Genomic DNA, 26,424 nt, shown 5'->3' on the forward strand with positions numbered 1-26,424 from the left:
TTAGAGAGTTGGCCTGCCCACCTAAGGGTCTAGGGTTTGATTCCTCATCAAGGATGCAAACTCGCAGGCATGGGGAGGCGACCAAGCACTATGTTTCTCTCTCCCTCCCTCCCTTCCACTCTCTCTAAAAAAAAATCAGTGGAAAAAAATATGTGCAGGTGAGCGTTAACAAAATATAAAATACCTCCTGCTCCTCTCCCTCACTTTCCCCAACAAGAATAGCAAGTTTTTGTTTGTATTTTAGAGAATTAGGAGTTTATTTAAGCCAAACTGACAACTGGGAGGAGCAAGATCTCAAATGCTTTTCCCAAGAAAGGTCTGGTCTTCTTCCCCAAGAGAAATTCTAGGTATTATTTTCTATTCCAGGTGGGGTTTGAAGTTGTACATAAGTTACCATTGCCTTCCACTGACCATGTAAGGCTGGTAGTTACTTGTAGGCAAATACCCTTGCTGTTTTTTTTTGACGGGGTCGCGGGTTCGATCCCGATGGGAGTGCTGGGGGTGCGTTGGGGAAGCACCAGAGGGCATGTTTATACATGTTTTTATTGATCTGGGAGAGAGAGAGAGAAAGAGAGAGAGAGAGAGAGAAGTAGGGGGAGAGGAGAGAAACATCAATGTGAGATAGAAACATCCGTTGCTTCCCCAACGCACCCCCAGCACTGCCATCGGGATGGAACCCGGGACCCCGTCAAATGCCCCGACTGGAAATCAACCCCAGGACCCTTCGGTGTACCAAATGAGGCTCCAACCAACTGAGCCACACCCACCAGGACCCCTTGCTGTTTTATTTGCAACATTCACAAAGGCACTCAGCAGGCACTAACTAAATGCATGCTCCTTGAAGAAAGCCGGTAAGCATTTCCCAAGACCACATAGATCAAACAGGTGGGGGAAGGGGGACTGAGAGTGCCTGTTATATCCAGTTACACTCCCATAAATACTCAAACCGCCTTATTCCGAGCCCGAGGACTCGAAAGGAATGCCTGAGAGGTGAGAGCCAGAAAATCGGGAGAGGTGTCTTTCCCGGCATGCTCTGCAGCACACCGAGGGGCGCCAGATGTATCCCGGCGTGCATCGGGGAGCGCCCAAGGGCGATGGTTCCTGGCTCCTGGAGGGGCACGCGAAGTTAAACCGGTAGGTGTGAGCTTCCTTAGTTTGGAGACCCTGCTTTCTGGTTTTCCATAAGGAATACAATCCCGTAAGGGCAGAAAATGATGTTCTCTAACTGGCCTCCCTTTCCGCGTGCGAACGACTTTCGGCGCCTCTTCGAGCACGGTGCCAGGTGATTAGCGGTTAGGGGCAGGCCTGAGCCGAGCACGTGACCAAAACTGGCAGCCAATGACTAGCCGGGTGGTCCAGCAGCGCGAGGATTCCCGGACCCGTGAGCGGAGCGGCGCGTGGGCCCGCTCCGGTCGGCCCCGGCAGGTACGCGCAGGCGCTCTGATTGCCACGCGCTCCGTCCTTCCCCACGCGCCCAATGGCGTGTACTTGGCGCGAGGTGTTAAGAGTTTCTTTGGGTATTTTTGTGGGTAGGGGTAAGGAGAAGGTTGGGGGGCAATGGCGTCACGTGGACGCCACAGCCAATCGCAGGCCGAGGCGCACCCACAGCTTTCCCCGGCGCCCCGGGGTGCGACGTGTTCAGTGAGGTTCGGCTCAGCCCTGACGGCCGGAGCTCTCTTTCGAAGCGCGTGTGCGGCTTGTAAAATCTGGCCGCGGGTTTTCGCGGCGTCCAGCACCGCTGTGAGCACGGACGACAAGTTCTCGGCAAAATGGCTGCTGGAAAGAGTCGCCGCGCAGGGGGAGCGCTGGGGCCGCGTGAAGGTCACATGACGAGGCTGGCAGCGCGTGCTGCTGGCGCGGGGAAGGGGGAGGGTGAGAGAGGGGAGAGGCGTAGCCGTCACGTGCCCTCTACCGCCTTGTCCTGTGGTTTGTCAGCGCCTTTGCTGCAGTGGCCGGATTGTCTGGTTTTACTCCTCCCACCTCGAAGCGTGTCTAGCGTCGCGGAGAACCTGTGTGGTGTGGTGGAGTGAGCCGACGTCTGGGATTTACAGATCTGGGGTCTAAACCTTGGCTGCTTTTGTAATTAGCAAGTCATGTTGTCACTCTGGTCACCGTTTTCTCATTTATATTTTAGTTTGGTATAGATTTTTTTTAAGGCCTTTCGTATGGTATATGACTTCTGTCTAATCCCATTATAATGCAGACAAGGAAGGAATTAACTGAGCAAATTATTCACACTTATGAGACAAACAAGAAAAAACCCACAACAGCCCCCTCCCCATTACAGTGATGTGGGGAAACTTGGTGGAGATAATTGTTATAATATTCTAGCATGTTTGTCCATATTTATCATTAGCATTTATACTCTGTACCTGCCCACTTTTTAAAATTAATTTATTTTTGTTACAGATGTTTCTCCTTTTTCCCCCACTGATTCCACCCTCCCTCCCTGCCCCTTCCCCAGCCCCATTGTCCATGCCCATTGTTCATGCACACCTGCACATAAGTTCTGTGGTTTATCCCTCTCCCACGCCGCCCCCCCCCCTTCTGGGGATTGTCAGGCTGCACCCCACTTCCACGTCTCTGGGACTATCCCATTCCTCAGACTGTTATGTTCATTATATTCCACAAATAAGTGAGGTCATATGATACTTGTCTTTCTCTATTTGGCTTGTTTCACTTAGGATAATACTTTCCAGGTCCCTCTATGTTGTCTCAAAGGATAAGAGATCCTTCTTTCTTACAGCTGCATAGTACTCCATTGTGTATATATACCACAGCTTTTTTTTATCCATTCATCTACTGATGGACATTTGGGCTGTTTCCAGATCTTAGCCATTGTAAATAGTGCTGCTACAAACATGGGGGTACATATATTTTTTCTGATTGGTGTTTCAGGCTTCTTAGGGTATATTCCTAGAAGTGGGATCACTGGGTCAAATGGCAGTTCAGTTTTTAATTTTTTGAGGTAACACTATATTGTTTTCCATAGTGGCTGCACCAGTCTGCATTCCCACCAGGAGTGTACTAGAGTTCTCTTTTCTCCACACCCTCGCCAACACTTGTTGTTTGATGATGTGTTGATGGCAGCCATTCTGACAGGTGTGAGGTGATACCTCATTGTTCTGCCCACTTTCTTATTTGAAAACTTCTTTTAGATGTCTAATTCCTGTGGGTTTCCTGGAAAGAAATCAAGATTAGTATTGTTGTAACTATGGAGATGGAGAAACACAAATACTATTCTTAGAAGACACTTGCTAATGCCCAGTAAGGCTTCTTTGCTTGGTAGGCCAATCCTTGTAAAAAATTTGAGGCTTCGGTCCAGCCCCTGTAGCTCAGTGGTTGAGCATCGACCTATGCACCAAGAGGTAGCCGGTTGGATTCCTGGTCAGGGCACATGTCCTGGTTGTAGTCCCAATTCCCAGTAGGGGGGCATGCAGGAGGTGGCCAGTCGTTGTTCTGTCTCATTGATGCCTCTGTCTCTCTCTCTCTCCCTTCCTCTCTCTCTGAAATAAATTTAAAAAAATTGAGGCTTCCACTCTGGCCAGTGGGGTTTTGCTCAGCGGTTAGAGCGCTGACCCTTGGGCAAATGAGTCGTGGGTTTGATCCCGGGTCAGAGGCAACTGCCTCGATTGCATCCAGGGCCCTGGTCGGATGGTGTGGGAGGCGGCCAGTCGATGTGGTACCACATTGATGTTTCTCTCTCCCTCCCTCTCTCCCACTCTATCTGATAATAAGTAGAAAAATATCCTGGGGTGAGGGGAAAAAAAATTTGAGGCTTCCTGCCATTAGCCTTTGGTTCACTGCTTCCAGCTCCAGCTCTTCATGTTACCTAAGGTCAAGGCCTTTAGTGAAATGAAGCAGGCATATGCGTTTTTCATATCACTCCTTAGGTTTTATGCTACCCTTTGATGTATCTTAAAGAGTTTTTGAATTTTGTGGGAATGCAATCTGGAAAAGATTTATTGAGCAATCATAATAATAGTTTTCACTTTTGAGCAATTTTAATAATAGTTAACATCTTTCTAGCTTAGTACTTTATATGTCTTAATTCATTTAGTTCTCATAACAAATCTATGAGGTAAGTACAATTATCTCAATTTACCAATGATGGAAATAGCAACAGAGAGATTAAGTAATTTGCATAGGGTCATATGGCTGATAATTTTACAGAATTCTTTTTGAAAACTTGACAGAATGATTCCAAAGTTCATTTGGAGGAATAAAACTGTAAAGTAGGAAAACTTTTGAAAGATAAAAGTGAGGGGGAATTGCACTAGTGAATATATGTATAAAGCTGTGATAACATCCCTGGCCAGTTTGGCTCAGCAGTTGGAGCGTCGACCTGTGGACCAGACAGTCCCAGGTTCGGTTTCCGCTAGGGGCATGTACCAAAAAAAAAAGGTGTGATAACAAGTAGTAACTCTGGAATAGAGCAGTGGAACAGAATAAGAAATTTGGAAATATATAAAGCTATATAGTATTATAAAGGTGGCATTTCATAGTAGTTGAGAATTTCAAAATTATATCAAAACAATTTTTTTTAAATTCTCACCCAAGGATATTTTTCCATTTATCTTCACATAGAGTGGGAGGGAGGGAGGGAGGGAGGGAGGGAGGGATAGAGAGAGAGAGAAACATTGGATGTGAGAGAGACACATCAATTGGTTGCCTTCTGCATGACTTGGACCAGGGCTGGGGATGAACCACAACGGGGGCACCTACCCTTGACTGGAATTGAACCCGCAACCCTTTGGTCCTTGGACCAATGCTCTAATTGCTGAGCCAAACTGGCCAGGGCCGATTTTTTTTTATTTTTTATTTTTTAATTTAATTTTATTTTTTATCCTCACCCGAGGACATTTTTGCATTTTTTGTTCAGACAGGGCGGGAGGGAGAGAGAGGAAGAGAGAGAGAGAAACATCGATGTGAAGGGACACATCGAGTGGTTGCCACCCGCACGACCAACCAGGGCCGGGGACAAACTGCAACCGAGGTACGTGCCCTTAGCAGGAACCGAACCCGGGTCTCTCTGTACCGCAGGCCAACGCTCTAACCGCTGAGCCAAACCAGCCAGGGCCCGATTTTTTTTTTAATGTAAAAAGGTATCTTTATTTATGTGAACTCCCCCCCTCCTGCTAACTTATAAGGGAAATTTAACATTTTCTTTTTTTTTAAGTTCAATTTATTTTTAATTTTTATGGGACAGTTGGCAAACCCTTTGAAAAAAACGGAATTGTACCTTAAAATATAAATAAAACAAAATTCAGGTGAATTAAATGTTTAAATATAAAATGTGAAGTCAGGCCCGGCCTGTGTGGCTCAGTGGTTGAGCATCGACCCATGCACCAAGAGGTTGCCAGTTCCATTCCTGGTCATGGCATGTGCCCAGGTTGTGGGTCAAATCCTTAGTGGGGGGCATGCAGGAGGCGGCCATTTGATGTTCTCTCATTGATGTTTCTATCTCCTTCCTCTTTCTCTAAAATCAATAAAGAAAAAAAAAGTGAAGTCAGGAAATTACTACTTTAAAAAATGGTGAAACAGTTTTCTAGTCTCGTCTGTAAAGACAGAGATTGATAGAATTATTGCATAAAACAACCTCTAGTTGGCAAAAAAGTTAAAAGACAGATTTATTCATTTAGTATTCATTTAACGTATTTATTGACTGCTAACTATGTGCCAGGCAGTTTTGCAGGTATAGGGGATCCAATGATGAGGAAAACCAGGAAAACTGTGGGGAAAAAAATCTGGCATCTTGTGTTGGACTTAAGTTAATGACCTTAATATCTAATGGATGGGCAAAAGACAAATAGGTAGGTCACACACGAAGAGTCATAAAAAATAACCAAAAATACATTTTTTTCAATTATAAACAACACAAAATACCCCCCCCCCCCCGTCTGACAGATTGGCATTTATGTTATATATTAATATTTGGTATTGACATAGGTGTGGGGAAATTGGTACATTCATACACTGCTGTTGGTGAATATGTACATATGAATATCCTTAATGGAGGGCATTTTGACTATACTTATTGAAAGCGTTAAAAAACCTGAATACTCTGACTCAGCACCTCCTCTTTTGTGTTAAGGCACTAAGTAGTAGGCTGGCAAATATTTTCATTTAAGAGTTGTCTTTGTAGTATTTTTTTATAATAGCAAAAACTGGAAAAACTTAGGTGTTATATAATAGGGAATTGGTTAAATAAATACAGTGCCTTCATAGAGGGTAATACCTTGTAGCTAGTAGACATGATATAGCTCTCTACTAATGACTTGGAAAGAATATTTTTTTTTATATATATATATATTAAGTATAATAAGTAGGTTATAAAATTATGTGTAACATGATCACGTTTTTGTAGGACTATACGTGTAGGTGTTCATTTGCATAGAAGTCTAAAAAGTATACATCAAAAGTAAACTGACAATGAAGTCTAGAATGGTATTCATTAAATGTGAACCACCAGTGATTTTATTTAAGTGGTAGGATTTTTGGATGAATTAATTTTTTAACTTTTTGGATGAATTTAATTAAAGAAAATAAGCTTTATTTTTAGAACAGTTTAGATTTATAAAAAATGTTACAGTTTCCATATACCCAACACTCAGTTTTCCCTATTAATAACATGTTATATTAACATAGTATATGTGTTAACTTTTAGTAATCATGTGCCCTTGGGATCCTCTTAGACTTTCATTGTTTTTGATGACTTTGATAGTTTTGAGGAATACTGGTCAGGTATTTTGTAAACTGTCCCCCAGTTGGGATTTGATGTTTTTCTCATGATTAGACTGGGGTTAGAATACATGACTTGTCACTCTTGATGTTGACCTTGATCACTTACATGTGAATTTGATTTTTAAATGTTTGTTTTTCTATAGTTTCTATTTTTAAACCATTTGTGTTATTTACAATATAAAAAGTATTTATTATAATATTCTGGGTATGTCTATCAATTTTTTATCAATAGCATTTATAATAAACAGTACATTGACAAGCCTGATAATATAGAAAGAAGGTAATTGAAGTTATAGTCAAAGAAAAATACCTGGCCCATGTGGCTCAGTGGTTGAGCGTTGACCCATGCACCAAGAGGTCACCCGTTTAATTCCCAGTTAGTTCACATGCCCAGGTTGTGGGCCAAATCCCAGTGGAGGGCATGCAGGAGGTGGCCAGTCGATGTTCTCTGTCATAGATGTTTCTCTCTCTCCCTCTCCTTTCCTCTCTCTCTGAAATCAATAAAGAAAAAAATTTTTTTTAAAGAAAAATACCTGGCCAATTTGCTGGAAGTTCTAATTATGGAAAGGAATTAAACGCATTAGTCCAGTATAGCTTGTTTTAATAGTCTTTAAAGTGTTTTAAAACTCTGTTGTAGGAAGAACAGCCTGGTAATCATGAATTAGATCTAGATTCAAAGGTGGGGAAGGAATTATTCAATTTGCATTACAGGATGAGACTATAAATAATATAGATTAGGCTAATTAAGTTAATTTATTCATTCAACGTCCAGTCCTACTGTATGCCAGGTATTACAAGAGATGTAGGAATTGAGCAGTGAATAAGACAAAGTCTCTTCGTCTCATGGAATTTATAGTCTAATAGACAATAGGCTAATAAATAATATGATTTCAGATATTGTGAAAGTGCTATGAAGAAAACAGTACAGGAGGATAGAGTGTGCTGGTGGTGGTGGGTTTGGTGGTTCTTTTAGATAGGTTGTCAGGTAAGGCTTCTCTGAGGTAACATTTGAGCATAAAGAGACCTGAGTGATAAGGAGCGAGCTGTGCTAACATGTGGACATCTTCAAGCAGTAGGAATACTAATGCAAAGACTCTAGGGTGAAAATTAGTTTGGGATTTTCAAGGAAGTACAAGAAGGCTAGTGTGCTAGAGTTTGGAAATTGCTGGGGTATTAATTGGTGGTGGTGGTGGGGTAAAGTGGTGGTGGGACATGATATTGGGAAGTTGGTGGGTCTCAGATGGTGTAGAGCCTTGCAGATCAGAAAGGCTATGAATTTTATTCTAAGTGTGATGAGATCCATTGGACAATGAAGAAAAGTCATACAGTCTAATTTATGTTTTGTTTTGTTTTGAAATCCTCACCCGAGAATATTTTTCCATTTATCTTCAGACAGAGTGGGAGGGAGGAAGGGGAGAGGGGGGTAGAGACAGAGAGAGAGAAACATCGATGTGAGAGAGAGACATTGACTGTTTGCCCCCCGCATGACCCTGACCAGGGCTGGGATGAATTGCAACCAAGGTACATGCCCTTGACTGGAATAAAATCTGAGACTCATTGGTTCACGGGTCAACGCTCTAATCACTCAGCCAAACTGGCCAGGGTGATTTTTTTTTTTTTTTTTTTTTTTTTTAGAGAGAGAGAGGAAGGGAGAGGGAGAGAAACATTGATGTGAGAGAAACATCGACTGGTTGCTTCCTGTATGCCCCCTAACTGGGGATCTAACCCACAACACAGGCATGTGCCCTGACCAGGAATTGAACTGGTAACTTTTCGGTGCATGGTCGACACTCAACCAACTGAGCCACACTAGCCAGAGCAGATTCAGGGTATATTTTGAAAGTAGAGTTTGCCGATTGATTGGTTGTGGGAAGATAAGAAAAAGAGGAATCAAAGATGATTCCAAGATTTTTAGGTAGGGCAACTGGTGCCATTTAAACAGAGATGGAAAACTGGAAGGAGCTAGTCTGGGGTTTAAAATGAAGACTTTAGTTGGATATGTTGAGTTTGAGGTGCTCACTAGATATCCAGGAATAGCCGTTGTGTAGGGAGTTGACTGTTCAAGTCTGGAACCCAGAGTCAAAGTCAGGGCTGTGAATATATGTTTGGGATGTCTTCAGTATACAGATGGTGTTTAAATACATGGATCTGGTGAGATCAGCCAGGGAGTAGTGAAGAGGGCCAATGACCGAGTCTTGAGATGCAATTGAAAGCAAGGACAGCCCTGGTTGGTTTAGCTCAGCAGTTGGAGCATCCGCCTGCAGACCGGAGAGCTCTGGGTTCAGTTCCTGCTAGGGGCACGTACCAAAAAAAAAAAGCAAGGACAGAGGAATAGGTTACACTTAGATTTCTTTTGTGTCTGCATCAGCACAGTACTTACTGAACAACATTAATATGGTGCAATATTAAATAATGCCTTTGAGATTATTGTAATGTAACCTCGGCTCTTCCTGTCATGTTAACAGATTCTTCAGGTTTTTGTCACTGTGTTGAAGATTTCTACTTTCTTTCCATTACCTAGGGGAATAAACTCCAAATTTCATAGCTTAGCATATGACACCCATCATGGTCTGGCTGTATCCTACCTTTCTCTCTCCTCTTACCCTTTCTCCTCTTTAACACTGTCATGCCCAGTGTGCTCTGACCAGTAGCTTTTTGTTTGCCTGGAATACTCTTTCTCCCCCTCTTCCTGCTCTTTGCCTCAAACCCCTACTGAGTCTTCAATGTCCAGCTTAAATTTTCTATTTAATTTCCCCAGATAGAAGTTGGTTCCTCACTGTACAGTACTTCCTCAGCTCTGTTTTTTTGTACTTTATAGCAGTACAGAATCAGTTGATATTTTCACTGGCTTTTGTTGTTGTTAATCCTCACCCGAGGATATTTTTTCCATTGATTTTTAGATAGAGTGAAAGGGAGGGAGGGAAGGAGAGAGAGAAAAATCCATGTGAGAGAGACACATCAATTGGTTGCCTCCTGAACGACCCTACTGGTGTTGGGGATGGAACCTGCAACCCAGGTATGAGCCCTTGACCATGCCCTTGACTGGGAATCAAACCACAACCCTTTGGTCCTTGGGCCTATGCTCCAACCCCTGAGCTAAACTGGCCAGGGCTTCACTGGCTTTTTTATTCATTTGTTTCCCTAGTGCTTGGCATGTAGTAGATGCTCAGTCATAATGCTTTGAAAAGTTTAGAAGTTTTGTTTTGGCAAAAAAGAAAAAATAATTAAAACCAGATCATAATTATATGGCCCATTAGCTGACATTTTTAGGATTTATCTTTATGGTGAGTTTTTGGTTTTAATGATATTCGTTGTGATGAAATTTAGCCAGTACAAAGTTTAATGAAGTGATGTCAATTAGGAGTTTTAGTTCAGAGACATTTTAGGAATGTTTTAATCTCTAGGACTAAATAATGCTTATTCTTTGGAGGCAAGCTATTATAATATTCTTGCTCCACTTGCCTACTTTTCCACCCACCTTCTCAGTAGTCAGGAATTCTATTTTAACATTACACGTGTACTTTCAGCTCTTTGCTGGAGAAGAAACCTAGTGTAATAAGTTCAGTAGAATCAGCAGTACTCTCCCCAGGAATGTCCATTAAACTGCTGCATAGAGGGAGGCTTAATTGTGTGAATTATAGGTGTGAAATTTTAGTCTGTGAGCTCAAAGTAGGGTTAGTTATTTTGTCATTCAATCATAAGTATGCATTGAGCACCTACCATATATGGGCATTGTATGAGATGCTGTGGGGGACATACAAAAGAAATAAAAGACATGGTTCCCTGCACACAAATCCCTGACAGTTTAGTTGAGGAACTGAAACATAACACAAAGGAATTTAATCTTAGCAAGCAATGTATTAGTAAGTGGAAAATACTGTGGTATAAATCAAGGATTTTGTATTTCTTAAGCCCATAATTATATTCTCAGTTATATGTAGTCTTATCTCACATCAGTTTTCAACATTTTTTTTTGTTTGTTTTGTTAATTCTCACCTGAGGATATTGTTTCCATTGATTTTTTAAAAAAAAGAGAGTGAAAGGGAGGGAGGGGGACAGAGAGAGAAAGAAAGAGAGAAACATTGATGTGAGACATAATTCGGTGTGGTTGCCTCCTGAATTCAACAGGACCAGGGCGGAATTAAACCTGCAACCCAGGTACTGTGCCCTTGTCCAGGAATCAAACCTGAGACCCTTTGGTGCCAAGGCCGACGATGTAACCCCTGAGCCACACAGACCAGAGCATTCAACATTAAAAAAAATTTTTTTTTCTTTATTTATTTTAGAGAGAAGAAGGGAGAGGGAGAGAAAGACAGAAACATGGATGAGAGAGAACATCAACTGGCCACTTCCTACATACCTGTCACTGGGGATTGGGCCCCCAACCCGGGCATGTACTCTGACCTAGAATCGAACTGGTCACCTCTTGGTGGATGGGTTGCTGCTCAACCACTGAGCCACAGTGGCCGGGTGGAGAAATCAGCATTTTGACTTGACCTGCAAGCTCTGTTATTTCTCCTGTCCTTTGACGTATCTAGTTTCAAGAAGATATGGATTTGGCTTACTGTTTGATGTGATGAAAAGCTATATAGAAAGTGCCCTGCCAGTACATTGCATTCAAACATTTTATTCCTTTACATCAATAAAGCAGATACATAAGGTAGAATGTCATTTATCCCTTATAAGTGTGACAGAGGCCTACTTTCATAGTTTTGTAATGTGTTGGCTTTCCTAGACATATTTTCTCTTACCTAAGGGTAGGGGGTGAAAAGTATAGAACCTGTACTCTTTTGTGTGTGTATGTATGAATATGAGTTTAAAAGTTCAGTTTTTAGTTTTTTTTGATTGGTTTTAGAGAGAGGAAAGGAAGGTGGGAGGGAGGGAGAGAGAGAGAAGCATGGATTTGTTCAGCTTATTTATGCATTCATTGGTTGTTTCTTTCTTTCTTTTTTTTTTTATCCTCACCCGAGGACATTTTTCCATTTTTTGTACAGATAGAGTGGGAGGGAGAGAGAGGAAGAGAGAGAGAGAGAGAAACATCTACATGAAGGGACACATCGAGTGGCTACCACCCGCATGACCAACCAGGGCCGGGGACAAACTGCAACCGAGGTACATGCCCTTAGCGGGAACTGAACCCGGGTCTCTCCGGACCGCAGGCAGATGCTCTAACCGCTGAGCCACACCAGCCAGGGCGGTTGTTTCTTTTTTTGGGGGCAGTTAGTTTTTTGTTTTTTTTTTTATCCTCACCCGAGGACATTTTTTCCATTTTTTGTTCAGGTAGAGTGGGAGGGAGAGAGAGGAACAGAGAGAGAGAGAGAAACATCGATGTGAAAGGAACACATCGAGTGGCTGCCACCCGCACAACCGATTAGGGCCGGGGACAAACTGCAACCGAGGTACGTGCCCTTAGTGGGAACCGAACCCGGGTCTCTCAGGACCGCAGGCTGATGCTCTAACCGCTGAGCCAAACTGGCCAGGGCAGTTTTTTAATGCTTATATTCAATTTAAACCAGAGTGTTTAAATTCACCAAACAAGTTTCATTAGTCTTGGGCATTTTTATATTATTTATATGAATATCAGTTTTATTAACGTACTACTTTCAGCATACAGGTGGATTATTTTCTAGCTACTGTTAATAGTAAGATAGGGTGTTCTGTAGAAGTGCTAAGTTATTCAGTGAGTTATTTGCTGTTGTTCCTTTTCTACCATTTCTTGTTGGTGAGTTGTTTCTTGTACTGCTTGCTGCATTTTCTTTTTTTATCCTCACTCGAGGACATTTTTTTTCCATTTTTTTGTTCAGATAGAGCGGGAGGGAGAGAGAGGAAGAGAGAGAGAGAGAGAAACATCGATGTGAAGGGACACATCGAGTGGCTACCACCCACACGACCAACCAGGGCCGGGGACAAACTGCAACCGAGGTACATGCCCTTAGCGGGAACCTATCCCGAGTCTCTCTGGACCGCAGGCCGACGCTCCAACTGCTGAACCAAACCGGCCAGGGCTGCATTTTCTTTAGTTTTTCCAGAGTCAGAGATTTTAAAGGTAAAAGTTTGGGTTTACGCAGTACCATTGTGGTTATATCTTCCACAGGCAATTGTTTTGAAAGAATGTCTCGGAACATGGACTTCACTTCTGCCATGTCTGAATTGCTGGAAGTTCTTCTGGTTTTTTTCCTCTGCATCTTTAGGCAACTTTAGGCATCCAACCTGGTATCACCAAAATGACTGACAATTTTCGATTCAAGCCTAGAGAAGGAAAGATGCTTCTCTCCCTAAATGGCTCAGCTGTTGCCAGGGCAACTCATTGGTTGACTCTTGTATGTGCCCTGACTCAGGATGGAACAACCTTGGTGTATTGAGACAGTGCTCTGACAAACTGAGCTACCTGTCAGGGCAGTACAGTTGACTCTTGAACAACATGGTGGTTAGGAGTGCTGACCCACAGTCAAAAATCCACATATAACTTTTGACCCCCAAAATTTAACTAATAGCCTATTGTTGACCAAAAGCCTTATTGATAACATAAACAGTTGATTAACACATATTATGTATATGTATTATGTACTGTGTTCTTAAACTAAAGTAGCTACAGAAAATAAAATAATATTAGGAAGATGATAAGAAAGAGAAAAATCCATGAAAAAAATCCATGTATAATTGGACCTGCGCAGTTCAAACCTGTGTTGTTCAAAGGTCAACTGTACTTACTTTTTTATTTGGATTATAGAAGCAGTTTTCTTCTCATTTTAGAAGATATGAAAAACAGATATGCACAAAGAAGGAAATAAAATTTTTTTTATTATGCCAACTACCACTGTTAACTTTATTGATGTACTTCTAGTCTTTCTTCTTTTTTTAAAAAATCTTCATCCGGCCCTGGCCGGTTTGGCTCAGCGGTTAGAGCGTCGGCCTGCGGTCTGGAGAGACCTGGGTTCGGTTCCGCTAAGGGCGCGTACCTCGGTTGCAGTTTGTCCCCGGCCCTGGTTGGTCGTGCGGGTGGCAGCCACTCGATGTGTCCCTTTCACGTCGATGTTTCTCTCTCTCTCTCTTCCTCTCTCTCCCTCCCACTCTATCTGTACAAAACATGGAAAAATGTCCTCGGGTGAGGATAAAAAAAAAAAAAAAAAATCTTCATCCGAGGATACTTTTCCATTTATCTTCAGATGGAGTTGGGGTGGGGGGGCGGGGAGGGAATATCCACATGAGACACATTGATTGGTTGCCTCTGGCACCACCTTGACCAGGGCCAGGGCCCAAATTGCAACCCAGGTACGTGCGCTTGACCAGAATCAAACCCGAAACTCTTTGGTCAGAGGGCTGACACTCTAACAGCTTAGCCAAACCAGCCAGGGCTAGTCTTTTTTTTAGTGGCAAGTTTTGTTTTTTAGCAAATAAAATGAATGGCTCAGATACCTTTAGAAACAAAAAACAATTCCCAATTATTTCAACCTTATTAAAATACATCATAGTTTCTGTATTCTCTCATCACCCTTATTGTCCTCCTTTAGTACTCTTAAAAAATGGTGCCCAAAACAAGATATAATAAAGTCCAGATTTAGTCAAGCTAGCCCAGCATATAGTGGAATTATTTTTTCTCAGTATCTGAATACCACACCTCCATTTTTGACTTGTTTTTTTTTCGTTGTTAATCCTCACCTGATATTTTTTTATTGATTTTTTTTAGAGAGAGTAGGATTTTGAGAGAGAGTAGGAAGGAAAGGGGGAGAGAGAGAGAGGAAGAGGAAAAGTGAGAGGGAGAGAGAAACAGCCATGTGAAAGAGACACTTTGATTGGTTGCCTCCCGCACAACCATGACCAGGGCCGGGATTGAACCTGTAACCCAGGTGCGTGCCCTTGACTGGGAATCAAACTCGAGACCCTTTGGTTCACCAGCCAACTTTCTAACTGCTGAGCCAAACTGGCCAGGGCTGACCTCATCTTTTATTTATTATTTACTGCCCACTCTCAACTCCAGCTCCTTAGACTCCTTGTTTTTCCTTGATCATGCCCTTTCATTACTGATTTCCTCTGTCTGGAACACTGCCTGGCTTGTTTCCTCAATTCTTTCATGTCTTGATTTAAATTTTTTTTTTTTTTCCCTATCCCTTTTCTCTGCTTTATTCTTTTTTTTCTTTAGCACCTATCACTAGGTAATATGTCATATATTTATTTACTTTGCTTGTTTGATGTTTCCCTTACTAAAATTTAAGTACCACAGGTCAGAGAGGTTTGTCTGTCTTATTTACTGCTGCCTTCACATCACTTAGAACAATGCTGATGCACAGAGTAAGTGCTCAGGAAATGTTTCCTGAGTGAATGAGTAAATTTCTACAATATTATGACATGGGCATTGTTATTACCTTTATTCTATAGTTGAAGAAATGAAATCCCAGAGAGGTTAAATAATTTGTATAAGATTACATAGCTCTTAATCCTCTTAATCATCCTGCTGAATGGCTTTATTTCCTGTTGTATCTCACCATGCTTTCTCTGCTCAGTCATAGGACATTATTATTTTTTGTGTGAATATCATATACATATTCAAGTTTTTGTGCCTTCACTCACGTTGTTGCCTCACTGGGAGTATTCTTTTCCTCCCCCTCCTCCCCATTGAGGTAGAACTTGATTTGTACAAGAAATGGTGATTTAGAGAATAGTCAAGGGTATGGAGGTTGTTGGGAAGGTTGGAGGGATGAATATTGTGAGGCAAGGTCACATGGTAGGAAATGCATGTATGTTCAGGAAGCAGGTTTGGCTAGAGTTGAGGATTTGCTTTAGAGGTATGATAGATGGTAAGTTAGAGAGCGAGAGGGTTATATCCCTATTACTGGGAGCTTTGAGCTTCAGACTAAGGAGTTGGTATGTTTATGTTGCCCCTTCAAGGTTTTTGAGCAGAAAAGTGATAATGTATAACACTGCTATGAAAAATATTTATTTTTTATTTTTTTATTTTTATGAATTTTTATTTATTTTTTTTGTTACAGATATTTTATCTTTTTACCCCATTGGCACCCCCCACCCCACCCCACCTCCACCCCGTCCCCGGCTTAGTAGTCCATGTCCATTGGTCATGCATACATGCATATAAGTTCTGTGGTTTATCTCTTCCCACCCCCCCACCCCCCCACCCCCTCTTCTTAGGGATGTCAGTCTGTGCCCTACTTCCATGTTTCTGGGTCTACTGTATTCCTCAGACTGTTATGTTCATTATATTCCGTATATAAGTGAGATCATGTGGTATTTGTCTTTTTCTGCTTGGCTTGTTTCACTTAGGATAATACTTTCCAGGTCCCTCCATGTCGTCTCAAAGGATAAGAGATCTTTCTTTCTTACCGCTGCATAGTACTCCATTGTGTATATGTACCACAGCTTTTTTATCCATTCGTCTACTGGTGGACACTTGGGCTGTTTCCAGATCTTAGCTATTGTAAATAGTGCTGCTATGAACATGGGGGTACATATATTCTTCCTGCTTGGTGTTTCAGGCTTCTTAGGGTATATTCCCAGCAGTGGGATCACTGGGTCAAATGGAAGTTCAATTTTTACTTTTTTGAGGTAGCACCATATTATTTTCCATAGCGGCTGCACCAGTCTGCATTCCCACCAGCAGTGTATTAGAGTCCCCTTTTCTCCACACCCTCGCCAACACTTGTTGTTTGATGATTTGTTGCTGGCGGCCATTCTGACAGGTGTGAGGTGATACCTCATTGCTGTTTTAATTTGCATCTCTCTGATGATTAGTGATGTCGAGCATTTCTTCGTATGTCTTTTGGCCATTTGTATGTCCTGTTTGGAGAGGTATCTATTCAGCTCCTCTGCCCATTTTTTAATTGGGTTCTTTGTCTTCCTTTTGTTGAGTTGTATGAGCACTCTATAGGTATTGGAAATTAACCCCTTATCTGATACATCATTGGCAATGATGTTCTCCCATACAGTGGGTTGCCTTTCTTTTTTTTTATTTTTTATCCTCACCCGAGGACATTTTCCCATTTTTTTGTTCAGGTAGAGTGGGAGGGAGAGAGAGGAACAGAGAGAGAGAGAGAAACATCCATGTGAAAGGAACACATCGAGTGGCTGCCACCCACACAACCGACCAGGGTCGGGGACAAACTGCAACCGAGGTACGCGCCCTTAGCGGGAACCGAACCTGGGTCTCTCAGGACCGCAGGTCGACGCTCTAACCGCTGAGCCAAACTGGCCAGGGCCAGTGGGTTACCTTTCTATGAAAAATATTTTTTTTTTTTTTTTTTTTTTTTACTGTGGTGATAAGAATGACTTGGAGTGGTAAGAAGCTCAATTGAGGAAGAACACTTAGGAGATTTTTATGATATAGTCCTGAAGTGAGGCGATAAGGACTGAAGTTGAGAATTGAGAGTGGAAATTAAAGCACAGATATGAGAAACTTAAAATATGACATAAGCCCTGGCCCGTTTGGCTCAGCGGTTAGAACATTGGCCCACAGACTAGAGGGTCCTGGGTCCGGTTTCCACTAAGGGCACGTACCTTGGTTGCAGTTAGTCCCTGGCCCCTGGTTGGGGTTGTGTGGGTGGCGGCCACTCGATGTGTCTCTCTCACATCGATGTTTCTCTCGCTCTTCCTTCTTCTCTCCCTCCTGCTCTATCTGAAGATAAATGCAAAAAAAAAAAAAAATCCTCGGGTAAGAATAAAAAAAAAATATATATATATGACATAAAATCCAAACTACTTACTATGGCCTACATGATCTGACCTTTACCTACCGGTGCAACTTGATCTCCTGCCACTTTTATTCTATATGCTCTAGCCACACTGGCTGTTCCTTCTCTTTGCCTGGAATGTTCTTCAAGTCTGGTTCCTTTCTGTTATTTAGGTTGCAGTTTAAATCACCTCTAAGGTCTTTCCTGATCACCAGTTTTAAGCAATCTCCCTTATTGCTTCTTCATTATCATAGTATATAATCATTACCTTTTTTTTTTAATCCTCACCAGAGGATATTTTTCTATTTATTTTTAGATAGAGCGGGAGGAAGGGTGGGAGGAAGAGAGAGAGAGAGAGAAAGAGAAACACATTGAGTGGTTGCCTCTCACACGACCCCAACTGGGGCCAGGGATGCAACCAAGGTACATGCCCCTGGCTGAAATCAAACCCAGGACTCTTGGTTTGTGGGCCGACACTTTAACCACTGAGCCAAACTGGCCAGGGCATCATTACCTGTTTTTATTTTGTTAATCCTCACCCAAGGATATTTTTTACATTGATTTTTAGAGAGAGTGGAAGGGGAGCCGGGAGGGGGGGTGGGGGAGGCATTGATGTGACACATTGATTGCATTACCTGGTTTTGAAATGTGTATTTGGCTGTCACTTTCCCTTAGAATGTCAATTCCATGAGTAAAGGAACCCTGTCATTTTCACTGCTATATTGTACCTGGAAAGGTAACTGCCACTTACTGGTTTTGAAATAGGAGCTGATAAATCACCTGAGTTGGAGGAGTTCTATAAGTCCAAAGTGTTCAGTTTGAATATCTGTACCACTTATTGAAATAGAAAAGTCTGGAGGGACTTTGGTTTTTGAAGGGAAGGTGGAATCTGAGGTGAGGGCAGGACAATCCAGGTGGTGATGTCCAGTAGGCAGTTGGAGATGTTTAACTGCAATTTGCAATAATGGTTAGGACTGAAGCTGTAATCTTTTTTAGAAATTTTTATATGATACTGTAGTATAACATACATAATAAAACTGGACATATTTTAAATGTACAACTTGATGCATTTTTACAAAAATAGTATACCCTGGATTTAGCACCTGAATCGAGAAAGAATTATTACCAGCCTCATGAGGTCCTGTGGTGGTGAGCAATAATCTTTTATTTATTTAAAGACAAATTTTTTTTTTTCTTTATTCAATTTAGATAGAGAGGAAGGGAGAGGGAGACAGAGATAGAACCATCGATGAGAGAGAACATCGATTGGCAACCTTCTACATGCCCCGCACTGGGGATTTGGCCCACAACCTGGGCATGTGCCCTGACCAGGAATCGAACTGGTGATCTCTTGGTGCGTGGGTCGACGCTCAACCACTGAGCCACACTAGCTGGTTGAGCAGTAATCTTTTAATTGGTATTTGTTCTGTATCCCCTTTGATTATAAACTTTTTTATTTTTTTATTTATTTATTTTTATTGATTAATTTTTGTTACAAATGATTCTCCTTTTTTCCCCCAGTGATTCCCCCCTCCCCCTTCTCTCCCTGCCCCTTCCCCCGATTGTTGTCCATGTCCACTGTTCGTGCCTACATGCATATAAATTCTGTTGTTCATCCCTCTCTGATTATAAACTTTTTGAGGTAAGGGTCATACCTGTTTAACATCAAAGTGGTCTAAAAAGGTGATTTTTGTTGATGATTGCCCAGAGGAATGTTAATTTCATTAATAATCAACCCTGGATGAGGAAAGCATTTTCTCTAGTATTATACTCTGCAGGACTTTCTGGTAGTTCCCTCCAGTCTCTCTTGTTTTCCTTGTCTCTGAACTCCTATAGCATCAGCCTATTCTACTTCATTTAACACTTCAATTATGTTATCTCTTGTTCTTTAATTTTTTCAGGTGTTCAGTTTATATCTCTTATTAGAAAGTAAATTCTTTGAGGTTGGGAACCTTGTGTTATACTTCTTTTTGAGTTCTCTTAGCTGCTGTTACAGTGGTGTTTAAATAAGTGCTGAGTAAGTAAGTGCTTCATGGCGAATTATTTTGAACAATGCTAAATTTATTTCGTATGTTTGTTATGATGAGCTCTTCATATAACAATAATAAACTTGCCCTGGCCAGTTTGGCTCAGCGGTTAGAGCGTCGGCCTGCAGTCCAGAGAGACCTGGGTTCAGTTCCCGCTAAGGGCATGTACCTCGGCTGCAGTTTGTCCCTGGCCCTGGTTGGTTCTTGCAGGTGGCAGCCACTCGATGTGTCCCTTTCATGTCGATGTTTCTCTCTCTCTTTCTCTTCCTCTCTCTCCCTCCCACTCTATCTGAACAAAAAATGGAAAAATGTCTTCGGGTAAGAATAAAAAAAAAAAAAGAAACGAAAATAACATGTTAAAATGCAAATTTATGCTTACCACATAGCAAACCTTTTAAAAGACTGTAAATAATGTTTTTTTAAAAATACGTTTTAGTTGCCCTGGCCAGTTTGGCTCAGCGGTTAGAGTGTCAGCCTGCGGTCCAGAGAGACCCGGGTTTGGTTCCCGCTAGGTTGCAGTTTGTCCCCGGCCCTGGTTGGTCGTGCGGGTGGTAGCCACTCGATGTGTCTCTTTCACGTCGATGTTTCTCTCTCTCTCTCTCTTCCTCTCCCTCCCTCCCACTGTATCTGAACAAAAAATGGAAAAATGTCCTCGAATGAGGATTAAAAAAAAACAAAACGTTTTAGTTGCCCAGCGGGTGTGGCTGAGTGGTTGAGCATCAACCCATGTACCAGGAGGTCTGCAGTTCAATTCCCAGCCAGGGCAAATGCCCAGGTTGTGAGCCAAATCCCCAGTGGGGGGCATGCAGGAGGTGGCCAATTGATGTTCTCTCTCATCGATGTTTCCATCTCTTTCTTCCTCTCCCTTTCTCTCTCAAATCAATAAAGAAAAAATTTTTTAAATATGATTTTATTGATTTTTTTTTTTTTTTTTAGAGAGAGAGGAAAGTAGAGAGAGAAGCATCGATGTGAAAGAGAAACATCGACTGGCTGCCTCCCGCATGACCCCAACCAGGGCTGGGGACAAATTGCAACCGAGGTACATGCTCTTGACCGGAATTGAATCCACGACTCACTGGTCCGTGGGCCGATGCTCTAACTGCTTAGCCAAACCAGCCAGGGCAAGAAAAATATTTTTTAAAAATATGTTTCAGTTTATTTTTTAGAGAGAGAGGAAGGGAGAGAGAGATAGAAATATCCATGTGAGAAACATCCATCACCTGCCTCCTGCATGCCTCCTACTGGGGATCGAGCCCACAAACTGGGCATGTTCCCTGACCAGGAATCGAACTGGGACCTCTCAGTCCATGGGACGATGCTCAGTCCACTGAGCCATATAGGTTGGGCTGTAAATAATGTTTTGATAAAAAATTTTAAAAATTAAACTTTTATTTTTATTTTCCCCGGTCTTAATTACCTTTTGTGTGATACCCTCTTTTAAAAACTAAATCCTAACTAAAAATATTTGAAAACTTTAGATCCTCCTTGTGTAATGTTTGTTTACTGCTGAATACCCTATAAAATAGCAGAGAGCTGTTAGGTCTTGCTTATGGTAACAGAACTAAACCTTTGAATTACATTAAGGAGTGCAATGTACTGTAATGGAGTGACAGGAGTGAATTAATTTTTTTTTTTAATCCTCATCCGAGGACATTTTTCCATTCTTTGTTCAGATAGAGTGCAAGGGAGAGAGAGGAAGAGAGAGAGAGAGAGAGAGAAACATCGACGTGAAAGGGACACTTCGAGTGGCTGTCACCCGCACGTCCCAACCAGGGCTAGACAAAATGCAACCGAGGTACATGCCCTTAGCAGGAACCGAACCCAGGTCTCCCTGGACCAAAGGCTGACGCTCTAACCGCTGAGCCAAACCGGCCAGGGCAGGAGTGAATTAATATTAACAATAGTCCCACATTTATCATATCTTCATAGGTAGTTATCTAATGGTATTAAATGTAAAAGGAATTTTCTAGTTTTTAATGATACTTTTTAAAGTATTTCAATCTTATTTATAGATATTTGTGTATGTACGAATCTTAGATGATAGGTGATTTTCTTTGGGTAGCCTTTAAATTTAGTATCAGGTAGGCAAATATAATGAAGGAATAGATTGCACTGACTTTATTTTCCTGCATGACTTGAAAGCACAGTATGAGCCCATGCAAGTGGGTTGGAAAGTTGCCCAGTTCTACTGAAGATTAAAATCTGTGTATGTACCTGAAGCTGAAATTCTGTTTCTTCTCTTTTTTCTTATTCATCCTCCCTCCTCCCTTTTATTGAATTTATTGGGATGACATGGGTTAACAAAATTTTACAGGTTTCAGGTACACATTTCCACAACACATCATCTATACACTATTGTGTGTTCACCACCCCAAGTGAAATTCTGTTTTCCATAATACTTCTCACTGGCTCATGGAGAGACCTACTCCTATGAGGTAGCTGCAAAAATATCATAACCAGGGAGAAGCAAATGCTCTAGGTGTCTAACTTCAGTGAATGTTGTGTCTAATCACCTTTAACTTTATACTTTTATGAGATTTTCACATTCAATTTATTTATTTATTTGGTTAATCCTCACTCGAGGAATAATTTTTCCATTGATTTTTATTATTGTATTATTTATTTGTATTATTTGTTCTTTCCATTGATTTTTAGAGAGAATGGAAGGGAGGAAGAGAGGGTAGATGGGGGGGGGGGGAGAGACAGAGACATTGACATTGACGTGAGAGAGACACATCGATTGACTGTCTCCTGCATATGCCTGGACTGGGCTGGATTGAACCTGCAACCCAGGTACCTGCCCTTGACCAGGAATCAAACCCAAGACCCTTTGTTGCACTGGCTGATGCTCTTATCACTGAGCCACACCAGCAAGGGCTCACTTTATTTTTTTAAAAGTTTTCATCAGACAGGTTAATTCAGAAAATATGAGCATTAGCCCGGCCTGTGTGGCTTAGTGGTTGAGTGTCACCAGTTTGATTCCCAGTCAGGGCACATGCCTAGATTGTGGCCCAAATCCCCAGTGGGAGGCATGTAGTAGGCAGCCAGTCGATATTCTCTCTCATCAATGTTTCTCTCTCTCTCTCCCTCTCCCTTCCTTTCTCTCTCAAAATCAATAAAGAAAAAAAAAAAGAAAATATGAGCATCATAAAACTTAATTCTACATATTTTCCAATGCTATCCTTGTTCTTGTTTGATTTTCCTTTAGCACTTTATTATCATATCCTGTCTGAGAGCCTTTCTGGTTAAGGGACAACCATATTTAAATTATTTTTATTGTTAATTTTATTCTTCCTTTAAGCATGTAAGTAATACATTATTTGTATGGTAAAAGCTCATATTATACCAAAGTTCATAGATTAGAAAAACAATTCCTTTTTTTTTTTTAATCCTCACCTGAGGATATTTTTTCCATTTTTTGTACAGATAGAGCGGGAGGGAGAGAGAGGAAGGGAGAGAGAGAGAGAAACATCGACGTGAAGGGACACATCGAGTGGCTGCCACCCGCACAACCAACCATGGCCGGGGACAAACTGCAACCGAGGTACGTGCCCCCAGCGGGAACCGAACCGGGGTCTCTCCGGACCGCAGGCCGACGCTCTAACCGCTGAGCCAAACTGGCCAGGGCTAAACAATTCCTTTTATATCATATCTCTGCACTCTGTTTTTCCTCCCTTCCTCCATTCTTTTTCCCCTCCTATCAGTACTGCTGTTAATAACTTGGTATGTATCTTTTTTTAAACTTTTCATCTGCATTTACATTTACAGCAGTCCCCCCTTATCTGTGAGGATGCATTCCAAGACTCCAAGTGGAGGCCTGAAATCACAGATAGTACTGAACCCTATCTATATATATAACTGTTGTTTTTTTATATATACATACTTTTTCACTTAAAGGAAGCTCTTTACAGCTTCTCTTTGACATATCTGAATTGCCAGCATCACTATTCTTGCTTTTCAGGGCCATTATTAAGTAAAAGGAGGGTGACTTAAACACAAGCACTGCAATATCATGGTAGTCAGTCTAATCACTGAGACAGCTCCTAAGTAACTAATGGTGGTGGTGGTGGTATAGACTGCATGGAGGGACAAAGAGATGATTATGTTCTGGGAAGGCCAAAGTGGGATGGCGTGAGATTTTATCACACTACTCAAAGACTGGCACATAATTTAAAACTATGAATTGTTTATTTCTGGAGTTTTCCATTTAATATTTTTGGACTGAGGTTGACTGTAAATGAAACCACAGAAAGCGAAATTGCAGATAAGGGGGGGCTAGTGTAGGTGTGTGTATACACACACACATATAATATATATAATACACACACATATATAATATATTTATTGTGTGTGTGTGTGTGGATACACCTACACACACACACACACACACACACACACACGGTCTTTTTTGGAAATAAAGGATTTTTATTTATCCACTTAATATGTGTTAGGGATCTTTTTTTGTTATTAATCCTCACCCAAAGATATTTTTTTCATTGATTTTGAGAGAGAATGGGAGGAAGGGAGGGAGAGGGAGAGACAGAGAAACATCAGTGTGAGAGAGACACATCATTAACTTAAAAATTTTTTTTTCTTTATTGATTTTAGAGAGTAAGGAAGGGAGAGGGAGGTGAGAGATAGAAACATCGATGAGAGAGAACATCAATTGGCCACCTCCCCCATGCCACCCACTGAGGATCAGGCCTATAACCTGGGCATATGCCCTGACCAGGAATTGAACCAATAACTTCTTGGTGCATGGCCCAGCGTTCAATTACTGAGCCACACTGGCCGGGCTCAACTTTTTTTTTAATGGTGTTCTTTATTATATAGACGTTTTAGATTTTTTTTTGTTAATCCTCACCGGAGGACATTTTTGCATTTATCTTCAGATAGAGCAGGAGGGAGAGAAGGGGGAAGAGAGAGAGAAACATCGATGTAAGAGAGACACATCGAGTGGTTTGCTACCCACATGACCCCAACCGGGGCCAGGACAAACTGCAGCTGAGGTACGTGCCCCTAGTGGAACCGAACCTGGGACTCTGGTCCGCAGGCTGATGCTCTAACCGCTGAGCCAAACTGGCCAGGGCTAGATTTTTTTTTTTATTCCTCACCCTAGGATATTTTTCTGTTTATCATCAGATAGAGTGGGAGGGAGGGAGAGAGAGCAAGACAGAGAGAAACATAGATGTGATAGAACCACATCAACTGGTTGCCTCCCACACGACCCGACCAGGGCTGGGGATGAATTGCAACTGAGGCATGTACCCTTGACCGGAGTTGACCCATGACTCATTTGTTCGTGGGCTGAAGTTCTAACCGCTGAACCAAACCAGCAAGGGTGAGGTTTTAGATTTTGATGTAGAGGGAGCTCTAGGCCTTTCCTTTATGACTTCTAGATTTTATTTCTTTACCCTGTAATTGCATAAAATTCTTTCGTCCTCTAGTATACTTTTTTAAATAGTTATTTTTAGCTCTGACCGGTTTTGCTCAGTGGTTAGAGCATCGGCCCTCGGACACAAGTTTCTCAGATTCAATTCCTGGTCAAAGGCATGTACCTGGGTTGCAGATTCGAACCCTGGCTCTGGTCAGGGTTGTGCGGGAGGCAAACACATCAGTGTTTCTCTCTCTCTCTTCTTCCCTCCTTCTCTTCCACTTTATCTAAAAAAATCAATGGAACAATAGCCTCAGGTGAGGATTAACAACAAAACAAAAATGCTCTTTTTAATCCATCTTAATACTTAGCTCTTTTAATCCATCTTAGTTTATATTTGTATATGGCATAAGATAGGGATTTTTTTCCCCATATGGTCAGCCAGTTGCACTCAATACAATTAAATGAATCCTTTTTTTCCCTTATCTTTATTGATATTAGAGAGAGAGAGGAAGGGAGAAGGAGCGATAGAAACATCGATGAGAGAGAACATTGACCAGCTGCCTCCTGCATGCCCCCCACTCGGGATTGGGCCCACAACCTGGGCATGTGCCCTAACCAGGAATTGAACCGGCCACCTCCTGGTGAGTAGGTTGATACTCAGCCAGCCACAGGGACGGGGGCTTAAATGAATCCTTTTTCAGTGATGTGAAATGCCTCTCTTTTTTTTATTGTAATATACACATAACAAAATTTACCATCTTAATCATCTTTAAGTATACAGTTCAAAAAAAGTGTACAGTTCATTGGTATTAAATACATTCACATTGTTGTGTAACCATCACCACCATCCATCCCTCTTAATTCTTGTCGTCTTGTAACTGAGCCTCAATACCTATTAAACAATAACTCTCCAATCACCTCTCCCTCCTGCCCCTGGCAACCACCATTGTACTTTCTGTCTTAATGATGAAATGCCTCTTTTATCATATATTGAATTCCCATTTAGTTAGTTTCTGGAGTCTGCTTTCTGTTCTATTTATTTATCTGTGTATCAATATTATATACTGTTTCAAATTCCTATTTGATAGTTTTTGAGGTCAGGTAGAGAAAGCTCCTCTGCCCTTCTTTTCTAAAATTTTACTATATATTTTCATTTTGATTTTTAGTTAAGTTTTATAATTAGACTATTAAGTTTCAGAAAACATTCTGTTGGGATTTTGATTATAATTACATTGAATTTATTATTTGAAGACAATTTGACATCTTTACAATATCTAGTCGACCATCCTGGAATATGATATATTTCTGCATGTATTTTTTTCTGTTTTTATCATTTTAGAGCTTAGTAATTTTCTCCATATTGGTTTTGCATGTTTTTTATTAGTGAATTAAAACTAATCTTCTTTGTTTCATTTTATTTTTCTAAAGCTTTAAGAGAAAAATAAATACTTAAAATTGTTTTTGTGATTGGAAATAATGGACTTTAAATAATCAGTTTTGCTTTGTTTATCTTATTTTTTTGGGGTTGACTACTGTAGAGATTTATTTTGCCAATGTCATAATAGGGCAGCTATTATTTCTTACACTTGATAAGTGG

General features: G+C 41.4%; 2 protein-coding genes across 2 annotated transcripts in view; one reads left to right on the plus strand and one right to left on the minus strand.

Moving 5' to 3' along the window:
- Window positions 1-1,113: 1,113 nt before the first annotated feature.
- MGA (MAX dimerization protein MGA) overlaps window positions 1,114-26,424 on the plus strand; it is a 147,794-nt gene continuing 122,483 nt past the window's right edge. The window contains exon 1 of the mRNA XM_036244982.1: window positions 1,114-1,134. The gene's annotated coding sequence lies outside the window, so the exon portion shown is untranslated. The remainder of the gene's footprint in view (window positions 1,135-26,424) is intronic.
- On the minus strand, window positions 12,422-12,887 carry LOC118618674 (BBSome-interacting protein 1-like). Its single transcript, XM_036245076.1, has 3 exons — window positions 12,751-12,887; window position 12,720; window positions 12,422-12,490 (listed from the first exon to the last, which is right to left on the minus strand). The coding sequence occupies exons 1-3, from the start codon at window positions 12,885-12,887 to the stop codon at window positions 12,422-12,424; spliced, it is 207 nt and encodes a 68-aa protein (XP_036100969.1).

The sequence above is a fragment of the Molossus molossus genome, unplaced genomic scaffold (assembly GCF_014108415.1).
Source record: "Molossus molossus isolate mMolMol1 unplaced genomic scaffold, mMolMol1.p scaffold_m16_p_1, whole genome shotgun sequence".
Lineage (NCBI taxonomy): Eukaryota > Metazoa > Chordata > Mammalia > Chiroptera > Molossidae > Molossus > Molossus molossus.